Source organism: Lepus europaeus, chromosome 2 (genome assembly GCF_033115175.1).
Source record: "Lepus europaeus isolate LE1 chromosome 2, mLepTim1.pri, whole genome shotgun sequence".
NCBI classification, from domain to species: Eukaryota; Metazoa; Chordata; class Mammalia; order Lagomorpha; family Leporidae; genus Lepus; species Lepus europaeus.
In genome coordinates, this window is record NC_084828.1 from 160,031,682 (window position 1) to 160,055,214 (window position 23,533).

The 23,533-nt window shown below is 47.3% G+C and overlaps 1 protein-coding gene across 6 annotated transcripts in view; it reads right to left on the reverse strand.

The window, feature by feature from the left end:
- Positions 1 to 338: 338 nt before the first annotated feature.
- Positions 339 to 23,533, reverse strand: part of THRB (thyroid hormone receptor beta) — a 412,267-nt gene continuing 389,072 nt past the window's right edge. For all 6 annotated transcript variants that reach the window (XM_062215323.1, XM_062215332.1, XM_062215306.1 and 3 more), the window contains exons 8-10: positions 15,159 to 15,305; positions 8,208 to 8,466; positions 339 to 5,182 (exon numbers count right to left, since the gene is read on the reverse strand). In XM_062215323.1, coding sequence (XP_062071307.1) covers positions 4,941 to 5,182; positions 8,208 to 8,466; positions 15,159 to 15,305 — 648 coding nt within the window. In that variant the 3' untranslated portion in view covers positions 339 to 4,940. The remainder of the gene's footprint in view (positions 5,183 to 8,207; positions 8,467 to 15,158; positions 15,306 to 23,533) is intronic.

A 23,533-nucleotide genomic window follows, 5' to 3' on the forward strand; every position in this document is an offset into this window, starting at 1 on the left:
GGAAAGCTGACTCATATGGCAGCAGATGTGTCATCCCAGTGAAAATTCTAGAACATTCTGATAGGAAGATGAATGAGTCCACGGGCTGCAAAAACTCTGCCCCTTTTCCTCTTCCTCCTCTGTGGCCTCTTCCAAAGTGGTTAACCCCTCATCGACATTGCTCTCTGTCTGCTCTCCGTTCTCCCTACCCACCCGACTACATGCTTATTCCAGTAGGCGTTGAGGAAGCAAATGCCCTCCATCCCCTGGCCCGCCCACTGGCAGCAGCTGAAGGGAGAGGGCCCGCAGCTCCGCGCCTATTAAGAGGATTAAGATATTTCAAGAAAGAGACAGGAAAGTACATTCATTATAAGCTTTTTCTTTTTTTTCTTTTTTAGAATTTAAGCTTATGAGTTTGTCTATGCCCACTATATTCATAATTACAATTTAATATCTGCATACAAAAGCTATGTAAAAATCCATTTTTCCCAAATATACAAATTTTCTTTTTGGATAGTTTAAAACATTTTGATCACAGATGTCAACAGAGTTTTAGGCTGAAAAAAATATTACCAATCTAGCAATATCACTTAACACTGTTTGCAAAACAGAAGTCTTCTGATGACTGCAGATCTTTTTCTAGTCTGTAGCATTTTTCTGATTCTCAGGGCATAAACACATTACGGAAAAAACAATGTTTTCTCAGAAGGAAGGATGGAGAACTGATTTGGCTCTGGGATCACACTACAAATGCCAAATAAAAGGAAAACCACAAGAAAGCAATGACATACCGTCAGTCTACGCCCTGACAGGCTCTGCTCAACAACACAGGTGTCAAGTGTCTTCTTCTGTCTTACATTGTGCTCCAAAATTACATGAGTAGTATCCGCCCCCGCGCGGGGCAGATTCCTATCTGATTGTCTTGTGCATACGGTGGGTCAGCTTTAACTGTGCAACGGAAAGCCACAAATAGCATTTTACCTGCACGATATTGCTCTTGAAGGCGGCATTAATTAATGTGGAAACACACTAGAAATGCACTTTTTGCATTTGCAAACATTTATACAACACAGTAAAAATTCTGTCATAAGGCCAAACCTTTTTTTTCTCCCTATCTTTTTATTTTATTGTGTGTGTGTGTGTGTTTAAAGATTAAAGTAAAATGTTTTCAATTGTAAAAAATACACACCGGGCAAATCCTTACCTGGATAATAAATATCTACATCACAGTACAATAAAATTTCTTCTCTATAAAATTTAAATATGGATTATAATCTATCACTATCAAAAGAAACACTATGCTACTATTTCCATATTATTAAAATAACAGGAAAAATTACGAGCTTATTTTAGAACCCGATGCCATCACCATTGGAAAGGGCGATGAGATCCAAATGTCTGTCATCGCTCCCCTTGGGAAGAGGGACTACGGCTGGGTTATTCTTCTTCAATTCAGTTCATGAAAAAGGTTTAGCCTTACAAACGCTGGCTACATTTCAAAACCCATAAGACTGATTTCATAATTTATGACTCATGCAGCAGGGTTGGTGTGACACCCATAGGTGACAGTTCCGGAGAGTAGAGCTGGGTTACTGACAACGACATGCTCTGAGGGTGCTCAGCGGTGCACGGAGGGGGAGTCTGGGGGCTTAGTGTTGTGGAGGGGCCAAGGCTTGTGCACCTGTTCACAGAGGAGCAATGCCAGGGCTGGCAGTCCACCCCGGCGCTGCACCGCAGATGGAGGAGGCGTCACTTGGGGCACGAGTGAGGGGCATCGCTGGGCTGAGGCATCAACACGCCAAGCGCGCCATTGAGGACGGAGGCTCCTCTGACTAGAAAAAGCTCTGAGGTGGCACGTGGTGTTAGGAACAGCATCGTAAAGAAGGAAAGATCTTAGTTGTTTTCATTATTTCAGGAAATACTGCACATTTAGATCGGAGAGCAAAGTACACTTGTGGGTTACAAACACACGCGCACACGCACACACACACAGCCCCACACCACACACGCCTAAAAGTGATTTCTAAGTAAGAATCCCAGCAGGACTGTGTTCTCCTCTACTGGAATGTCTCCCCAGTTGGAGTTGGGGGGAGAGGGGCGGGACAGGTGCCAAGGTTGCTGCAATGTCAGGTCCACATCTGATTTGAAAGCTCCAGCAAAGTCAGAAAAAAAGTGTGTGTGTGTGTGTGTGTGTGTGTGTTTAAATTCAGAGCAAATCCCACACAATCAGGTTTTATGGGATGGGGACTTGAGATGCACTCGGGACCTCAGTCTGTTCAGGAGGAACGAGGTCGTTTTAACCATCAGAGTCGTGATTCTTTGAGTCCTTATAGCTTTTCCTTTCAACCCGAGGTACTCTAAGGCCCGTCCTACTCAGCATAAAGTAGCCAACCTTTGACAATACTTCCAGATCAGCATTGCCTGTTGAAGGCCTTCCAGGAGCTGAGGGCCACCTGGGGCTGGCTGGATGACTGTCGCCTTAGGGCACCCTCTCAGCAGTTCCAATCGTGGTGAATGCCATAGCATTCTAATTCAGCGTGAGATCAGCTCCGAGCCGACGTTGGAGTCTAGGTCTGATGTACTGGGCCATCTCTGTCAGACAGGATGAGGAACCTTGCCTCAGAAGCCCGTTGCCTCAGGAGTGGCTGAACCCGTCCAGGATGCCACCTGCTGTCCTTCCTCTCATTCCCCATGGAAGGAAGCTTTGCCCCACCCAGTGTTACCCCAGGCCTAGAGGCAGCTGGGTATCTATCTCTGCAAGAGAGTTTGTTCTCCAAGTAGAGTCAACAGATGGAACTGAGATGGTAACAAAGGACTTGGGGGGACTGGCTAGAGGCTGCCTAGAAAAAACAAAACCCCCAAAGCTTGTCTTGTAGATAAAGTCAAAGCAGGTCATCTGCCCGTGAACTTCATGCTTGGAATTTTAATCTCTGCACTTATTTCCTTCCTCTGATGTGCAAGTTCCATAGCAATGTTCGGGTTTCCTTTTTCCCAGAAGCCAGGATCATTGTCTGAAGGCCGTAAAGGTGTCCGTCCCCTCCAGGTTACCTGCAGCCATACTTGGGATTCTTAATGGTGCTCCTCACCTTCCCCCAAGAGCATCTGCTTCCCTCCACAAGGGGGAGTAGTCTTGCGTCAAGTCCGTGTTTTGAATCAATGCCAAATATATGTTCCTTAACTGTGAAGTGGGTTATACTTTTTTCCTAATAAAACTAGAAATTTGAATGTAAAAGAAATCATTAAAAGAATCAGGTTTCTCCCCCCACCCCAAAATCCATACAATATTAACGGCAGGAAGGACTTTAGGACTCATGACTTAGTCCTTATTCCCCAGGTGAGAAAACCAAGATTTAAGGTCACAAATCTCCCATTTGGCAGGGCATGAACTAGAACTCAGGCACCCTGATTTCTGGGCCAGTTATGCTCCACCAAACCTAGAAAAAGTCCACTTGGCTTTCCCAGTGACTTGCATTCCTTTGTTTTTAGGTCAATCACACCCATATGGCTTATTTTCCCCAATATTTCCAGGATAAGGCAGTAAAAGGCAGGCAGAGGAACCGTTAATCTCTATTGTGCCGGTGAAGAATGAGATACATTCAGTTGCATGGGTACATTCTTTGCCCTTTCGCTGACATTGAAGCAACGGTGTCACCACTTGGGTCTGGGCACAAGCCACTCCAGCGTCAGTCACTGGGGAGGCAGGTGGGGCAGGGAAGGGGAGTGTGGGCGCACCAGGTGTTCTCTGCAGGTGTTTCCTGTTGAATATCTGTTAGGGCAAGGCTGTGAGAGGGAGGAGGGGAGGGGTCTGCAGCAGGACCGTCCTTGTTTAGAATTAGTCCAGCTAGTCAGTGCCTCAGAATAGAGGGAAAAGGGGACTAGAAAACATTGATAAATAAGCAAAGAGCACGAGGATCTAAGGCCAGAACGAAGCATCCTCAAGCTGTCGGGACCTGCAGGGGCTCTCGGAACACTGCATTTCCACGGACTCAATGTGACAGCGCTCAGCTCTCCTCAGAATTCCTCCAGCTTGAAACTCGAATGTCAGCTTGCAACGTTCCTTGATTTGATCCAGAAGGAAGTCCGTGGTCAGCTCAGCAAAGATGCAGGCAGCGTAGACAGCTCTGGAGCTCGGGAGACAACAGATCAGATGCCACTGAAGAGTGGTGAGCCCCGGAGTATAGACTGGATTTCTGTGGAAGTGTTCTCTGATCCTAACCTGTGACTAAGCCTTCCTCCTGGGAGGCAGTGCTACGTGCATTTTGGGGGACCGTTGAGTCATGGAGATTGGTGAAGATTTCTAATGTCTTTGGGCTCGCTGAAGACACATGTCTTCCCTGTTGGCCTCAATCAGTCAAATAAAATGAAATCCTAAGATTATAAAAATGACACTAAAAAGGCAGCTGATTTCCTGTACATTCCAAGTGATGCTTCCAGAAGAGAACAGAGTACTGGAAACAGGCATGCTCTTGGAGGGATGAAGATCGGTTGGTTCGAGTCTTTCCCTAGGAAGCTGAAAGCCACCCCTAACCAAAGGTGATCTGTGCTCTGCTAACTTAAGCCTTGCAAAAATCAGGATTGGATCACCACTGCCGTTCTCTTGGCTTTAAGGCTTCTGTAGTCTTTCGCAGCGCCATTTCGCTTGCCGGAGTCTCTGGCCAGGGACAGGTGGGAGCTGGTGATGGCTTGGTGCTGGTGAATTAATGATGGTCCCCACCCCACCTCCACAACTGTAATTCCTTCAAAGCATTCACATCAAAGCACTGGAGAACAAAATGCCAATAGTTACAAGTACCCGCATTCAAGAGGCAATGTCATCCATGTCTATGCCAAGGACTACCTCCCTTTACCCCCCAAAATCCTTCCCAACACAAAGAAACAAAGAAACGAACAGAAAAGAGCTAGGCATTGGAATGAAATGACACCCAGTAGTGCTGTGGGAATTATGAGAATAAATCCAGTCCTTAATCCTCGAACACTTCCAAGAACAAAGGGGGGAAGAGCTCCGTGGGGCATTCCACCTTCATGTGCAGGAAGCGGCTGGCATGGCAGGCGCCAATCATCCGCAGGTCTGTCACCTTCATCAGGAGTTTTGGCCAAAAGTGTGTCACGTGGTGCTTTCGGTAATTGATATAGTGTTCAAAGGCCAACAGGAAGCTATCCTGGTATTTTTCTATTCTCTCGACACAGGCGAGCCCTGGGCGATCTGGGGGAAGAAAGAAGATGGATATTCATTCAGAGTGAAAGGAGGAGGCTTGCTTTGTCCCGTTCATGTCCTGTGGTGGCAGGTGGGCAGCTCTGGGACTCGTCAACTTCCAGGACGGGTGTGGATGGCAGTACGTGTAGACCTTGGGGTGCCAGGGTAGAGGGAATCGTTTCTACGAAGGGGGTCAGTGCTCTGCTCAGCTAAATGTCTCTGGTTTAGAACAATGGCCCCCTTGGGTGCAGAGGGGGCGGCTGCCATTGCTGCCTGGAAGACAGCAGAGGCCAAGGACGAACATGCAGAGAAAGGGGGATGTGGGAAGCGACTGGGTCTCTGTTGGGGCTGGGGGCAAAGGAGCGACACTGGACCATGAGAAATTCCCTGGAAGGCCAAGGAGCATAATAACCAATGGTGAGTTGTTTGCCAGGCCCCAGAGGACACTCCCTCCCTTTGCCTTGTGCTCGCTGTAAATTCTGCCTGCAGTGGCCATGTGTTGTTGGGGAATTAAAAGGAAAAAAAAAAAAGGGATGTGAGCTGTGCTTGAGGTGCCCTGTGTAGAGAAGGGAGGGGCTGCCATGGGAAGACCACACAACACTGCAGAATCCTCCCAAGTCGTGGGAGGACCACTGGCTTCCCACAATATGTGGGGAGGAACGCAAGTCATTGAAAAAAAAAAAAAGGTAAGTAAAGGGATGACAGGAAAAGGCTAGATGCATTCTCTTTGGTTTTTGCTCTTCGTAGCTCACATCAATGAGTGCACTGTTCGTGGGTGCTGTTGTCGGGAAGCTAAATGGGGCTCTTCATCTCCAAGGGCAAAGCAAACTAGGTGAGTTTCAGGAACACTCTCTTGGGCTCAAATGGTAACTTGTGTTTTCCTATTTGATGCTGCAACTCTGTGGATCTCCTCACCTCCCTTCCCTCTCTCCTCTCTCCCTTTGGGTGTGTGAGAAGAGTTTTCCCCAGGATTCTTTCACTCTCCATCCATGTAGGAAGTCAACGTAATAATGTATTGGCTGTATTCGTTCAATGGGAACATAACAGCAGGGGATTTGTGCATCAGAACTCTGTACTTTGATGAGAGATCAAGACAAGATGGTCACATAGATGACACAGAAAGAACTGACATTGTGGTGAAGCTTACACCATGCTAAGCAGGTCTAGGAAGACAGTCACATTTTAAAGACCAAAGACTGCTTTTAACTCCTTAAGACAAATTTCATCAAAGAAATGACTTTCAGGTCATTTCCACCTTCATTCTCTGCTCACCCCTTTAGGACTTAGCAGTAATAGTGCCTGCAAAAGGCTTTGTAGGAAAGGATGATGCTATTGTATCGTTAACGATGCCAAGTAAAGCATGGGGCTTAAGGACGAGGCTGAGGAGGAACGAGGGACTTGGGTCTCTGAGCCTCAGTATCCTTTGCCAAGCGAACACTACCTCGTAACTGCACTCTGGTTCTGGCTGCATTAATGAAAAGGGTCTGCATTACTAGGCTGGAGGAGATTTTAAAGCCGTTAAGCACGCCACATGGTTTTCAGGCAGTGGCAATCTTGTAAAACTAGAGAACTGGGAAGAATGGTTCAGTTGGGTGTTTGGCACTGCATTCACAATCCCACCATCTCCACATGCTTGCTTAGCTACCTGACTTAGATTATTTACTTGACAATCTGTTAAATGGACTCACTACAGAGGAGGTGGCATTTTGTTCAGTTATAAAAATCCATTAGCCATAACCAAAGAGGACCACAAAAATGGATACATGGGAAACCTTAATTCAATTTTTGTTAAAGCTGCTTGCTGAAAATTCTGTGCTTGAGACTGCTCTTTGTTCAACAGGGAGGTTAGCAGGTGTTAAAGACAGACTGGAACCATGCTGAATCTCTCCCACTGCCTTATTTAGGAGAAACCACTAGAAGGGAAATTGTAAAAGAAATCACTTTCTCACTAAGTCACTCAACCTTATTTAAATTTGTCTTTGAACCATTAAAATCTCAGCAGAAAAGTTACTTTGACTCACCCAGGAATACCATGCCCATGGATGGAGTTCAATTTATTTTAAAGGTCACTGAAGCCCAGGGCAGTTGGGTCACACAGGGAGTCCTTGGACAAGCTGCAAGTTGTTTCTACAGAAGCCTGAGGCCTGGGCTTCTTGCTGGCTGTGGGACCAACCTTGGGCTCTGGAGGCCTTTGCTGCTTCCCATCCTGTGAACTTTCCTAACACTACTGCCTCCCCCAGGAAGCCAGAGGAAGTCTGCTGGCAGGAGGGACTCTTACATTGTTGTATGGAATCACAGGGCAACATTGGCTTTGCAGTATTCTGGATGTGAGAAGAAAACCACAGCTTCTATGCACAAGGCAGAGAAGGGATTACAGGAGCCACCCTAGAGTCTATGAGCCAATGTACGAGGGGGTTCATGATGCTGTTCAGTCAACTTGCATTTGAATTTCTCCATAGGTGCTGGCATTGTGGCATAGCTGGTAAAGCTGCCACCTGTAATGCTGGCATCCCCTATAGGCACTGGTTCATGTCCCTGCTGATCCATTCTGATCCAGCTCCCTGCTAATGACCCCAACCCCAGAATCCGGATGTTTTAAGCTACTGTGTTTGTGGTTGGTGTGCCATACAGCCATAGATAATGAAACTGAAGTTGTAGCTGAGCCATGGGCAATTCTGGCTGCCACGTGTGGTTTCCACACACGGAACTTAACACCAAAAGGTGTGGTCACGTGCCTCTGGGTAGTCACAAAATCCTGACAGACATGGAGGCCCACACTACGGAGCAGCTTCAGTGGCGTCTGGGGAAGAGGGGTCATTCTAGAATCTTTAGAGTGGCTCCTCCAGTTTCTGTCTGCTATCCCAGGGCGCAGCGGAAGGCATCAATCACCCCCCACGCCCCTCCATTTCTCAGTGCCCCAGTTTCTTGCTGCAGGAGGATGAGCTATGCTTCTGGAAGCCTGGGTGAAATGAATCAGCACCAGACAAGCCAAAGCTCCGATGCCCTCGCGTGGCCCACGCGTGGGCACACTCACCTGAGGACATCAGCAGGACGGCTTGCAGGAGGGCTACTTCCGTGTCATCCAGGTTGAACGAAGACAGAGACATGCCCAGGTCAAAGATGGCATCGGACACCACCCCGAGACCCCCGTTTTTCAGCTGGCCCCGTGTCACCGCCATTTCCCCGTTCAAGGTTAGAGTCTCGCTGTCCGGGTCGTAGCGTACAGCCGCGCGGAGGGACATGATCTCCATGCAGCAGCCTTTCAGGAGGATGATCTGGTCTTCGCATGGCAGCTGGAAAAAGCGGCTCAGTCAGCAGGAGCGGGAGCGGGCAGGGGCCCCGCAGCCCCGGCCGAGCGGTCAGTCCCGCGAGCAGCACTGATCTGTGTTCTCGGAGCTGCCATTTTCCCTCCCCTACTTGGCTGCAGACCACTTTTCACGTCCAAGTGGGCTGTAATCGTCACAGATCCTAATCTCAGTAGTTTGCATGTCTCTGTGCCAACTATAGACTGCAACTTGTGTTACAGGCATGTGGGAAACTGTGCTAATCACCCCTTCGTCCGGAGGTTCGTGGTGCGACTCCAGAAGGTAACTGCTTGAGAACGGGGTTTGTGTCAAACTCACTGTGTGTTTTTGGTCTTGCAGCTCCAGGAGTTAACAGCTGACTCTACTGTTTCGCTGGCAACTGTGCTTCTCTGATTTTGGAAGCCAGTTTGCTCCTTAAGTCTCTCAAAGAGCGCAGAACTAAAAGGTTGCTTACAGATGCAACCTTTAGTCTCTGGAGCCCCAGAGACACAAGCTCTGCCAGAGGTCTCCCAGGCAGGGAAGGGCAGAGCTGGGATCAGATGCAGACCTGGGGCTCCTAACGTTAGATTCGTCTCAGTACTTCAGACACCAGACTACTCACACGCTGGAGTATGGCAATCTCATTATAAGCTTATTTGGTTATGCTGCTAATTAGTATTTGTGATAATCTGATAACATTAATCATGTACTTTTAAAAAAAACTTTACTAAGTAAAATAATAAAAAATAGAAGTTTACTTTCTTGAAGGGAAGAGTGGTTAAATGCCACTATCTGACTCATTTGAAAGGCTATTAGTGTGTGAGTATTTTTGATGAACTGGCGCCGTGCCAAAGGTTGCAGGCGTTGCCTTGTTCAATCCTCACAAAGCAGCAAAATGGACATTCTAATTCCAATTTTATTTATAGATCTGAAGACCCAAATACTGAGGGGTGAATAACATCTGAGGGTCACAGGAACACTTTGTGAATAAGGCTAGGATTTGAAACTAGAACTGTCAGAATCCAATACAAGGAGAAGAAAAGAAACACTCTTTTGAAGTATCTCACATATCACTGTATCCATGAATAATGAACATATAAATTAGACCAAATATTTATCACTGCATTAAAGGAGTTACAGATTCTTTTTGGGAAATGCTCTTGATAACACCAAACTAGCTCAATTCATATTATTATGTAAAAGTACTACTACTGAAGTACATTAACATTATCTATCTCTCATTTATTTAAAAGGCACAGAGAGGGAGAGAGGGAGATGGTTCCCATCTGCTAGTTCACTCCCCAAATGCTCACTGTGGCTGGGATGGACCAGGAGCTCAGTCCAGGTCTCTCATGTGGGTGGCAGGGACCTAAGTATTTCAGCATTAATTGCTGACCCCTAGGGTTTGCATTAGCAGGAAGTTGGAATCAGAATCAGATCCGGGACTCGAACCCAGGCATTCGATATGGTACATGGGCATGCAAAGCAGGGTCTTAACCACGGTGCAAATGCTCACCCCCGAATGGATGGCATTTCAAACACTGAGCATTTCATATTTTTTACTAGCTCAGCGTAGTCACCTTCCCATTTCATTTCAAACTGCTTAGCTTCTTCTACAGAGTAGGAGTCATTTCATATTTGGTTCTAGAATCCATGCATATGAATGTTCTCCTTCCATCCATTTAAAAAGAAATCAGGGTGATTTGCTTTCCTTTAGGTTGATTCATATCCTCAATTACATCCTTGCCCAAGGGCATGATAGGAAGCAGCAAAGTCAAGTGGGGATAGGCTACAGGGAAGGTGGGGAACTGGCTGGCGAGGCCAAAGGCCGGCCCTCAGCCGAGGCCAGTGGTTCTGCATTTCAGTCCCGCTTGGCTCACCGAGGGCTTGTCAGACAGCCTGCTGGCCTCTCCCTGGAGGTTCTGCACTTCTCCTGGTTCTCAGCAGCTCATGCTACTGGTTTGTGGGCCCATCTGACAACTACTGGCATAGAACAATGAGAGATAACTTACTGGATCAAATCTTTAAAAAAAAATCTGTCACAAGGTAACAAGGCATGAGGCCTAGTGGTTAAGACGCTGCTTGGGATACCTGCATCTACTTCAGAGTGGCTCCGGTCACTGATCCTGACTCCAGCTTCCTGCTAATGCTCACTGGGAGGCAGCAGTCATGGCTCAAGAAGTTGGGTGCCTGCCACCCACATGGGGGACCTGGGTTGAGCTCCTGGCTTCCTGCTTTAGTCTGGTCCAGTCTAGGTTGTTGTGGGCATTTGGGGAAGTGAACTGGCAGGTGGGAGTGCTCTCTCTCTCTCTCTGTTTCTCAAATAAATAAACTAATTTAAAAAAACCTGTCACAAATTATGGAAACCTGGGCAGGCCCCACTTTTGAAATCAAGTCTGGTTAGAGATAAAACAAAAGTTTTCTTCTTAAAACTGCTGATGATTAATTCAAATTTAAAGAAAAGCTGAGTAAGTATTTGGAAAAGATCACCCATGCTTTAAAAACTGGCCAGAAGCCATTTCCTGTAAGAGGAGTATTAGGTTCCTGATGAGATCTGTTTCAACATGTGGGCAAGTCCCCTCTTAGGCACCTGCCCAAACACTGTTACCGGGAGAACATGCCTGCAAAGGCCTGACGGGCGGACATGGGATCCTCCTACAGATAATCCCAGCCCCTTAGGAGAACATCACTCAAGCTGACTGGCAAAGGTAACAGTACACCCCAGGAGCGGCTGTTGTGGGCTGTTTTGGCTGCACTGCCAGCAATGACTTTGGGTCTTGGGAAGCCTCGGGTGTCACACTTACCTCATTGGGTGGGTTGGCACGGGTCTTAGTGGAACAATGACCAGGAATGTAATTTGAGCAACAAATGCATCAGACTGCCTCTGGAAAGAGACTCTTGGGATCTCTAGCCTGCTCCATAGGTAGCTCAGGGGCCTACACCGTTCACTAGCCACTGTTGGGTTTGAGAGAGACCTTAGTAGTCCCCAGGAGGTCACAGACACTGGAGATGTATGCTGCTGTAGGGGTCACTGCCTCTCTTGCTCGATCTCTCTCTCTCTTTAATCAACTTGGAGACTACAGAATAGCAGGACTGAAAGAGAGGTGGAATCATGACAGTGAGGCAGGCTTAAATTTCTGGGGGAAACATGAAGATTTGACCAATTTGCCACAACTCATGCTTGCAAAGTTCTACTGTGACCCCTCAACGTTGCCCTGGGTGTTAGACAGACTCAGGGCGTTTGCTCCTAGGCGTGGAGATGGCTTCCTCTTACTCTCCCTTTACTGGAAATCTCTCTTCAGTGGTTGGTTTATATAAGTCTTATGTGTTACAGAAAAAAAATCCTTACTGTGGTCACTCACAGAGCCATGTGACTGGTGGCCAGCTCAGGCTGCAGAGGGGGCAAACTCAATGGAGCACCTCTCCAGTCACCAAAGGCCACAGCCAGGGAGGAGGAGGACCAGAAAATGCCCAGGGACCAAATCACCCCGCTGAATGAAAGACAAGAATGTCACCCAGAGACGGCCCATACGTGAGCGTGCACTCTCTCGGCCTCAAGGGGCATTTGAGAGCCTTAAGAGGGATCTGTGCCTTGGTCCTTACCTTCCACGTCTACCTGTGAATGGGGGATCCACAAGAAACCAGAAGCACTGGTCATCTTGATGGAGAACGGCTGAGGCTGAGGACCACGTTGGGGAAAAACAAACTTTTCATGTTGCTAAATGTAGTATTTTCGTTCTGTTTGAATTGCTTTTTTCATGTGTACATCTTAAAATATATGCAAACATAAAAGGGGAAAAACCCCGTGTCTAGAATTTGTCCTTAAGCAGTAGTCATGTAAGTGGGGAATGTTACTAAAACACTGCAGCATATATATATTTTAAAGATTTATTTATTTGAAAGAGTGACAGGGAGAGACAGAGAGAAAAATCTTCCATTCTCTCACTTCCAAAATGGCTGCAACAGGTCTGGGCCATGTGGCTAGCAGGTCTGGGACATGCCGAAGCCAGGAGCCAGGAACCAGGAACCAGGAACTCTATCTAGTTCTCCCACGTGGGTGGCAGGGCTCAAGCACTTGGGCCATCACCTGCTGCTTTCTCAAGTGCATCAGCAGGACGCTGGATTAGAAGCAGAGCAGCTGGGACTCGAACCAGCCATCTGTATGGGATGTTGAGATTCCAAATTGTGGCTTAACCCACTCCACCACAATGCTGCCATCCTGCGGCATATTATTAGGGAAAGACTGGAAATGAGATAGAGCTCCAGGAAAAATAGATAACCTTAATTACAGTAGGTATATTCTTTGGAACACTGCGTGGTCATTGAGAATTTTGAGTGATATGTCCTACCACTGAGGTAAAAAATTAAGCACAGGGGTGGTGTTTGGTACAGCAGTTCAGTCACTGCTTGAGATGTCTGCACCCCATGTCGGAGTCTCTGGATTCAAGTTCTAGCTCTGCCTCCACTCCAGCTTTCTGTCCGGGAGGCAGCAGGTGATGGCTCAAGTACTTGGGTGCCTGCCACACATGTGGGAGACCCAAATTAAGTTTCAGGCTCCTGTCTTTGGCCTGGCTCAGCCCTGGCTGTTACGGGCATCTGCGGAGTGGACCAGTGGTGAAAGATCTGTTTCTCTCTCTCTGCCTTCCAGATAATTAATTAATTTTAAAGTGTCCATTTTGTATCTTGATCTCACTGCTGGGTAAATTCGTGAGTGGCACCCTTGTGGTATGTCTACCTGGCTCTTTAATAAAAAGCTGAAAAAAGCAGTTCCATAGATAGGAGCACATTATGGTATAAAATGTATTTATATCTATTTCACCTATCTGTGTGAGCGTCAGTGTGTCCATGTACACACAAATATTTGAAGAAAGAAACAGGCTCCAAGATGTTAGCAGTATTATGGGCATGTTACCCTGCATCACTGCCTGTATTATGCTGTGTATATCCTGAACAAATAGGGACTCTGTGATATCCTTCAAAATGTTAGTAAATGTTATTTTTAAAAAACAGGTGTCAAAGGCAGGGAGGTTCCATGCCAGATGGAGATATAAGTGGAAATTCCTTCCCCGGGACAGGGTGAGTCCCGCAGAGACCGGGTGTGAGTGGTTTTCCTGGTGGGGCTGTGGGTGCTGCACATCCGGGCACATGCAGTCTTGCAGCCCAGCCCCAAGGGGTCTTGGGAGGTGAGCAGGTCTTGAGAGCAAGGCCCTCATAGAATAGACCTGGAGGGCTCCTTTGTCCCGACCACCACATGAAGACACAGTGAGAAGACAGCTATCTATGACCCAGGAAGCAGGCCCTCGCCGATCTTGGCCGTTAGCTTCCACAACTGTGAGAAGGACGTTTCTGTGGCTTAGCAGCCACCCAACCCATGGCATTTTTGCTACAGAAGCCTGAACAGACTGAGGCACTTGGGCGCCACAGTGGCATAAGAGGGAGACAGTGCTGTCTCTCTTGCTCGGTCCAGGGATCGGACACCATGTCTGGAAGCCTGTTTTCCTGTCCTGACTGTGGCTGGCTATGGCAAGGAGGAGCATCCCCACCAATGTCTGAGGTCTCTTAGCTGGGCTCCTGTGAGTGCAAACCCAAAGGCACAAGGAGCCGGAAGCCAAGGCAGCATGGAGGCATCCCAGGTGAGGAAACCCAACTCCTTTCTAAGTGAGACCAGGATCACCTATCAGGTGGCTTATCTAAGAGGCCCACAGCAGGGTGTGGCCCTGTTCTTCTGGGGCTCCTTGGAGTGTGAACAACAATGGATTGACACCTGATGCAGTTTTCAAATGGAAACATTCTCCAGAAAGCATAATCAACCCCATTTGATTCACCAAAGCAAAGCTAGAGACAGGGGGGAAACACAACAGACAATATAACAGCAGTACCAGCAGCTAAAATTTATGGCACTGCCCAACCACTTGACCTGTATTATCCCACTATGTGGTTCCAGCAGCGGCGAGGGGCAGGCAGTATTGTGATTCCCCTTTAAAAGGAGATAACTGAGGTTTGAAGATGCGATGACTTGTTTAGGATTCCTGCTCACGCAGCTGCCTGCAGAGCCCATACTCTGAGCCAGTGATAGCAGGGATGCTAAAGGTAGGGGTGAAGTGTCCCACGGGGAAGTCTGGGGGCCTACAGGGTGAGCTCTTTGTGGTGCCCTGCAGCTGGGACAAGGAAGACTGAGTTCTAGGGAAGAGGGAAGATGTAAGGCGATATTGGGAGCCTTGCTCTGGGAGGGCCATTCCACTTATTCTTGAGGTTTAAGAAGCCACCACACAGCCATCTTGAAAGAATACAGACCCAGGTTCAAAGCATGGCACCGCCCTGGATACATTACGTTCTCTGATCTTAATTTCCCTTACCTGTGGGAGGGGGTTAATAAGCGCTGTGCCACAGATCTGTAAGGACTGGATTCAATGTGGGCAAACTTGAACAGTGACTAGGGTGCCCCTGGAGCTGCACAAATGGGAGCTGCTGCATTGATGACTTCCCGATGGGCCTCACACGATAAGGTAAGGAATGATACAAGAACAGAGAAGGCAGGGGAGGGTGAATGAAAGAGAACGCATTTCCATTTGTTACTGACGCTGTGTTCCCGTGACTAAGTCTCTGCTAATGAATAATACATCATAAATGATACCCAGCATTCCTGGGAATGAGCGGAGCCCCAGTGGGAAATAAAGCAGGAAGAAACACTGTGTCCTTACCTCGCAAAACATAGGCAACTTTTTGGCAAAATCCACCACTCTGGTGATTGCTGGTGTGATGATTTTTGTAAAATGGCTGAAGGCTTCCAAGTCGACCTTTCCACCTTCCGGGGCGTTTACGATTGGTGCTTGTCCAATATCTTCCGGCTGAGGAGGAGAAACAAGGAGGCTTTGATTGAAGAAGTTGAAGGGTGCTTGATGCATTATGGATCTCATACGGCAGAAAATCTCTTCTGAATGGACGCCCAATTTTCAGTGTTTGTTAGCGAACTGCACACTTTTCATGCTATTTTTAAAAATTAAAAATTTTTTTTTTTTGCCAGGCAGAGTTAGACAGTGAGAGAGAGAGAGACAGAGAGAGGGAGTTATAGACAGTGAGAGAGACAGAGAGAAAGGTCTTCCTTCCATTGGTTCACTCCCCTAATGGCCGCTACGGCTGGCGCTGCGCTGATCCAAAGCCAGGAGCTGGGTACTTCCTCCTGGTCTCCCATGTGAGTGCAGGGCCAAAGGACTTGGGCCATCCTCCACTGCCCTCCCAGGCCACAGCAGAGAGCTGGACTGGAAGAGGAGCAACCGGGACAGAATCCGGCACCCCAACTGGGACTAGAACCCCGGGGTGCCGGCACCACAGGTGGAGGATTAGTCAAGTGAGCCACGGCGCCGCCCTCATGTTGTTTATTTCTTTAAGTAAAGATACCTATCTTGGTCATGGCTTTAATAGGCTCCCAATGATAATGTTCACAAAATTGTTGGTGGGGGGGAAGGAAGGGGAGAGGGAGAGAGAGAGACACAGAGAGAGAAGGACAGGGATTTGAGGTCTGCCTCTGAAGACACCCAGGCTGTACACTTAGGTCAGATGACATAAGTTCCAGGGCCTCTGGGTTGGCGATGGCAGAGCACTGTGCACTCTGGTGTGCGTAGGAGGTGCTGTGGGTAGTGATGGGAGCGTGCAATGGGTGAGACCTAGCAAACAGTGAGCAATGAATTCATTCTTGCTTCGGACCCAGATTCTGGGGCTCAGAGTTCCTCTTTGCCTTACGGACTCAGTTTGGGGTGGTCTCAACTGAGGGCTGAGGAAAAAGACATCCAGGACCCTGAGGTGTGCAAACGTGGCAGCTCAATCTAGGGTGGCAGATGGGCTAGTGCCCAATGTCCCCAGGGCATATCTCTGCCATTCACTTGCTCAGAAATGCCCCAGGGTCTTGCTGCTCAACATTTGGTGCAATGGCATGAGTATCACCTGGGGATACTCACAGGCCCTCCACCAGGTCTCCTGGTGCAGAATCAGCATTTTAGCCAGACACCCAGGCACCTGTGCAAACGAAAGGCTTGCCCATGTCCACTGGAGCCAAATCAACCTTTTCTTGGCATAAAGTTAGTTTCATGGTGTTTCTTTGTAGTAGAAAGCTGCATTTCTAACACGTTCCTACAGACGCTGATGCTGCTGACCTGGCCCACGCTGTGAAGTCATGGCACTGGTGGGAACCAAAGCCCCCTGACAGCACTGGCCTTTTTTGGATTATCTAGCAGGTTCTTCTGCTTTTATTTCAGGTTATTGTTTGTTTTGGTGGCAATGAGTGGCTGAATCTTGGTTTCTGTCAGGTTTTCATAAAAAATGACAATGTTTTGGGGAAACTGTTGGCATGCCAAGCCCAAGGAAGGCTCTGCTGGCTTTCTGGATGCAGGTGGAGGAGAGGGAACAGTCCCATGTACAGCTTCCTCCTGCTGCCCTCCTTCTCATGGGGACTGAGCTGAGGGCAAATGTCCACCAGGTCCATCAGGGCCTCCTGGGAGCACCGCTGCTCCCCGCATCCCACAGCTCCTCCTGGCTGGTCTTCGTGACTGCTTCTCCCCTAAAGACGGGGCTCATCTCATCTGCCTCGTCCACTTTGTAAGTCTGTTAGCAGGGTCCATCAATAACAGGAATGTGGGTACACACTCATAGAGGTAGGGAGTTTTACCTAAAGATTACATAAATATATAACATATCAACCAGTCTATCTATCTATCTATCTATCTATCTATCTATATATACGCTCCTCAACTTACAATGAGTTAACGTAAGTTGAAAATACTGTATGTGAAACTCAGGCAACACATCCAGTGCACATCACAGCCCAGCCCCACTGACCTTAGATGCACTCAGAACACTGACAGTAGCCTACAGTTGGGCAAAATCATCTAACAATGTATCGGTTTATAATACAGCACTGAACAGCCCATGTAACTTATTGGATATTATACTGAAAGTTTAAAAAACAGAATGGTTATGGGGGTACATTTTCACATCATCATAAAGATGAAAAATCACTATAAGTTGGAGACGCTGTGTGTGTGTGTGTATAAGGTTTTTTTTTTCAAGAAATCAAAATGAAATAAAAAAATTCAGCCTCATTGATTCCAACCACCTCATTAAATGTTGATAGCTTTAATCTAATTATATTTAAAAGGCATCCAGAGTCCTTTGACATGGTGATGGGCTAATGCTGATGTTCATAATTTCTGCTCCATCTATGTGTGCACAGAGTGTCTGAATCTCACCTGCCACTCCTTGAAAGACTTGAAAAAAGGAGGGAAATCATACAAGGGCACACAGCAATTCTAATTAAAATTATCCCACCAGAATGTAACTGCATGAGCTTTTTCTTTGAAAAATATATGTACACAAATGTTTCAAAAAGACTGTGAGAAATGGAATTGTGTAATTGGCACAAACATTTTGAAATCTATGCGTAGTTTTTTTTCATAGTAGGTATTTTCATCAACTCTTTGAAGACCCCTTGCATGCACAAATTTCAAAACTTTTTGCAGCAAAATGAACTTATCTTTTAATTCCTTTTTCCAAGGGTACTTTTTGAGGTACCCTTGATATATCAGGGTGGAACAAACTTATTTTTAAGCCTTTGGGTATTTAATGACAAATACAATTGCTCGAAAAAAAAAAAGCTATATGCAAAGTAAAAGCAAATTATATACAAAATAAAAGCCTTATAGTATGTGTTAAGGTTTATCTCCATAATGGATCTTGGACACTAGGGAAATAATGAGTATCTATCTATCTATCTAACTAGAATATAAAAACTGTGCATTGACGTGAGTTAACATCAGGTATGAGAAATCAAGGTTGAGTAGTGCAACTATGCCCATGTCTTCCCTGAAGATTCTTCACCTATAAGGACAACACATAATTTGACATCAGTTGAATCTATTTGATGTCTTATCATTGCTCATAGCCTTGTAAGCCACTACATGAAATACATTTGCTCATATCCACACATGTGTATTTATGCATCGAGACTAAGCTCAGATACTGAAGAAAAGTCTCTGGCATGCAGATTCACCAGTGTAGACTTGTTGGGGAAAGGCTGTGGATCCAACAGCCTTAGCTTAATCACGGGTGAAGGTCCAGCGCTCATTCTGACTTCCTGCATTTTTGCCTCATGGACCTGCTGAGCCAGTCTAGCCGCCTCTCCACGTCTCCCCCACAACTTGCCTTGCACTTTTCCATTTCAGTGTGGCCTTCTCTCTGGACTTTCCACTTTCTGTCCCTCATCTCTGCCCATTCCAAATCCCACCCTTTCTTCAAGATCTAACTCAATGTCTATCTTCTCCTAGAGGTCTTTGTAGATGACCTCAGTTTGATATGAGGTCTACTTCACTTGAACACACATGGTCAATCATGTGTATTGCTCATGTGGCCTTCAGGCATGTCTGACTATAACATCATTGTAGTTAGGCAGATAGACATCCAAGAAGTGAAAGGGTATGGAACAGGCCTTGTGTGCCTTTGTTTCCCGCATACAAAGCTACATGGTGGAGAATAGAATGTTAGTTGGTTGAGTGAACGAATAAATGTGTGTTGATACATTTACTCAACCAATATTCACTGAGCAATTACTGTGGGCTAGACCTAGTTCTAGAAACTGAAGTTATGGCCGTGACCAAAGCATCCTCAAGGAACTTGCATTGTAGCGAGGAAGGACACACAGCCCATAAAAGAAATACATGTATGGAAGAGTTTCTTTTTGCGATAGGACTGGAGGTGACATGATAGGACATGGGGGTCAGGAGATGGGGTGGGTAGCATAGAGCAGAGGAAGAACATTCAAGGGAGCAGGAAAAGACAGTGCAATTCCTCCGGGACAGAAAGGAGGCCCATGTGGTTACAGCCACACAACAGCGTGAGAAGAGGGAGGGAGGAGAGCAGGGTCCCTTCGTGCTGGGCTTTGTGGACCATGGAGAAATGGAATGCTTCTAAATGCAATGTGGCACCGACTTAGGGGTTGCACACAGGAAAGGGGCACGGCGAAGTTCATGGTTATTGCCTGAAGGAGGGATGTGGGGAGCCAGAGGGTGGGACTGGCAGGCAACAGTAGGCTGAAGTGGGCTGGGCGCAGGTGTGCAGTTGTGATAGAAGAAGAAGGATTCAAAACCTATTTTGAAGGCTGGAGATGGCCTGGATGTGGCATAAGTAAATCCTTTGGCATAGGGGTAATGGAGGGTACCGACAGAGACATTCTGGTGTGTGCAGGTGTGGGTGTCAGCCCTTGCTCAGCGCTGGAGGTGCCTGGAGTTTCACAAGTCTTAGCTAAGCGGCTTTCTGCTTTGACTGCTTCATCAGTATTATTCAGCGAGAGTAGGAAATGCTGCCAGTTGACTCCTCTCCAGAGGCTGGCTCAGAGCCAGGGACTTCCAATGCAGCGCTTGGGCACACGCAGCATGGGTGGGGTCAGACAGGACACTTCCCTTCTGCTTGTTCACAAAGTGTCTCCTTGCACCTGTGCAAAGCTGGGCAGGAGGCTCCAGGCTGATGGCGATTTAAGAGCCCAGAGACTTGGGACAAGACTACAGGCTCACTGTTTTCCAGGGAGGAGAAGGGATGAGATGGTGAAGGTGGTGATGGTAGGAATGATGCATGTATTTCATTGTTGTTAATGATATGCCAAAAATGTTAGATTTCTGGTATCTGTTGCTTTTATGCCACCTGGGAACCACAAAGAACTGAATCTTAGAGGGGTGAATTAACTTGCCCCACGTCACATGATTAAAAAGGAATGGAGGCAAGTCTTGAACGCAGGCTGTCTAGTTCCAATCTCCATCACATAACTACTCCACTACTCTGTCTTCTCCGGATGCCACTGTAATAGTTTGGGGGTGTCAGATGCATTGCTGACTTGATGATGGCCTTTGTCCTATGGCCTGTCCACATGGACCACACATTGCCAACTCACCTGCCCTGCCTGGACCTTCTGCTATGCCCCTTCTTTGAGACTACCCAACTGTGAGTGTGTGAAATCAGAGAGTGGCTCTGCTGGGGAAAAGCAAGGTTGCATTTTAGCCTCAGGTGGAAAGTCCATCCAAAGCCATACCTTTGCATGGAACCAAGGGAGAAAAATAATGCTACAGTGCCAACAGACAAAACCATTGCAAGTATGGGGTTTATGTTAAAGCAATCCCATGCTGCCCCTGGCGGTATGGAAGCAAGTTACCCTGGGTGGAGGAAATTTGGCATCAGGTGCTACTTGTTCCCTTCATCACCATGTCTTTGTTGCTGGTGAAACTGGGCATTTTTGAAGCCACAGAGATTTGAGTGGATTAGAGAAAATTATACGATTTCAATGCTTTTGGAAGAAGTCTTAAAGAGTGGCTTTAGATTTACATGAAAATCTATACAGCTTTTGCACAAGTTCCTCATTTGCCACAGACTCTAATTTTCTCAAAACCCAAACACAGATTTGAAACTCAAGTCAGCCCACCAGTCTCTGTTTCTAAGTTGAATCCTGGTGTTGGGGTGAAAAACGAAGTACTTCCTTCCGGGGAGTAAGCCACCTACCCATTCCTGATAAATGTTTTCATGACAAGATGCCATTGCAAAGATGTTTTTGTTTTTAAATTTGAGAGGGAGAGAGAGGGAGAGCGAACGAGTTACCACCTACTGGTTCACTGCCCAGATACCCACCATGGCAAGAACTTGCCAGGCTGATGCTAGTCACCAGGAACTTAATCCACATCTCCCACTTGGGTGGCAGGAACCCCATTACTTGAGCCATCACCGTTGCTTACCAGGGTCTGCAATAGCAGGAAGTTGAAATCAGGAGCAAGAGCCCAGTATCAGACCCACGTACTCAACACGGGACACCTGCATCTTAACTGCTAGGCTAAATGCTCACCTCTAATTTTAAATTCTATATTACTTTAATTTTAATACCATACTTTTATTAACATAATACACCTCCTCAAATTATTTTCAGAACAAAGTGGAACATCGACACATAAAAAATAAATGAAATAATATACACAACACTGTTGCAAACACAACGAAAGGGTATCAGCCACACACAGGAGATGCAAATCCTAGGACGTAACAGGCTGTTCAGCCATGGCTGCCTTCCAGAACATGAATATCATTTCATAAGTCTGTCTTCAAGCAAGGGTTCTTAATGTTCTTGCGGGAGTAATTCACTACTCAGAAGAGTGACATTTTCACTCCGAGCATAAATACTCAGTGGGAGTCTCATGGGTAAATATGGAAACTGGCAGACACACAGGGCTTAACTGTACTTTCCCCAAGGATGGGCCTGTGGAACTGCATGTTCAGTTTAACGAGGACTGAGTTCTCTCCTGCTTCCCTATTGCTTTGTAATAAACTGCCCTTAAACTGTGGCTTAAAGCAACAACTTTGATCTCTCACAGTCCTGGGGACTGACACACAGCTGGGGAGTTCCTTCTTGGGGTCTCTCCCACAGGGGCTGCCCCAGGGCCTAGAGGGCTGGTGTTGTAGGAAGGCTTCTGTACGCACATTTCTGGGGCTGGGGCTGGCTGGGAGTCTCCTTGTGGTCTCCACTGGCCTGGTTGGGCTTCCTCACAGCATGGTGGTCTCGGAGGAGTCTGACTTTTTACATAGCAGACAGATCAGGTGAATTTCCTCTCTAAAAGAACCAAGTGGGAGCTGCCAGGTTTCTAAAGACACAGGCTTGGAAGGCACTCAGGCATCCCTTCTGCCCAAATCCCAGCCAGCCCAGACCCACAGGGAAGGAGAAATCGATTCCACCCCTCCATGGAGAGAATGCATCCAGTGGGGGAGAGAATGTGACAGCTGCTGTCTCAGAGAAGCCATGGCCTGTCTCAGCCACACACAGGAGAGATCATGAAGTGCCAGTGTTCGGTGGAATATGGTCCTTACCCTTGGGAGAGGCAGGGGTGATCCCAGGCACAGAGGGGGTTGGCTGGTGGGAATAAAGCTCACTGGAGACACAGAGAGAGTAGTGGAGTGCTCTGATCTGCTCCCCACCCTTCTAAACAGGACTTGGAGAAAGAGTCATTTCTACCTGGACCAAGAGGGATGGTGTTTACAGGCTGACCAGACCAAGAATGTCAGAAGACATAGGTCAGCTCTACAGGGGGAGGGCAGATTGGCGGGTGAAGCGATTGTTCTGGAAGTGTCAGCCGCCTGAAGCACATCTCTGTGCGTGGATAGTCTCCTGGACCTCACAGAGAAAGGAACGGTTGGCCACTCTGCACCAGACCTCTCTGGGTTGTTCCTCTAGGTGATCAGAACAATGCAAATGAGTAGGAGCCTTTAAGTTAAAAGGCAGACCTTCAGGCTCATTCTAGTGCCTAGGTGTGCTGCTATCATGAGGAGATTCGATTACATTTGCCTCACAGTGTTGGTTTCTCTGCTCAGAGGCCTCTCCTGACCCCCCTGCTCAGAGAAATGAGGTCTCTCCCAACTTCCGTTCACCTTGCAGCTGGCCAGGGTGGTGGGCAGGTGCACATACCCCGAAGCTGGCAGCACTCAGCACCACCACGTCCTAGCTGTGGGAGCTCAGCCAGGTCTCCCTAACTTCTCTGCCTCAGTTCTCTCTTCTATAAAATGGAGCTATTGATCCCCATCTGCCTACAGAGTTGTAGAGGGAGTCAATGTGTACAAAGCTCTTGGAAGGGTACCTGGCATGTGGGGCCATCTGAGTTTGCTAACTTTGCTCTGGGTTGGAGCCATCAATAAAGTGCTGGCGTTTTTAGTTTTTTTTTTTTTTTTTTTAGGACAATGAAGGTAACTGTTTCAGAGCAGGTTGAATACAAGGAAGCTCATCCTTTTCAAAACTCTTCTTTAAAGTTGTTATTATACTATCTTAACAACACCACAAAAAGACCGCTCTATCACGTGGATGTTGGGGTATGAGGACGCCTGTGTCGCTGTACCTTCTTGTTCAGAAGGGGTGCTACTCTGGGGATACAGACAGATCTGGACCACTTGATGCCCATGGTCAGTGGGGGACTCAGAAAGGGCTTCACATCATCAACCAAGAGTAGGTCAGCGTTTCAGATGTCAGACCCCAGTGGGTGAGCAGTCCTTCTAACGAGGAGGGTGCCCA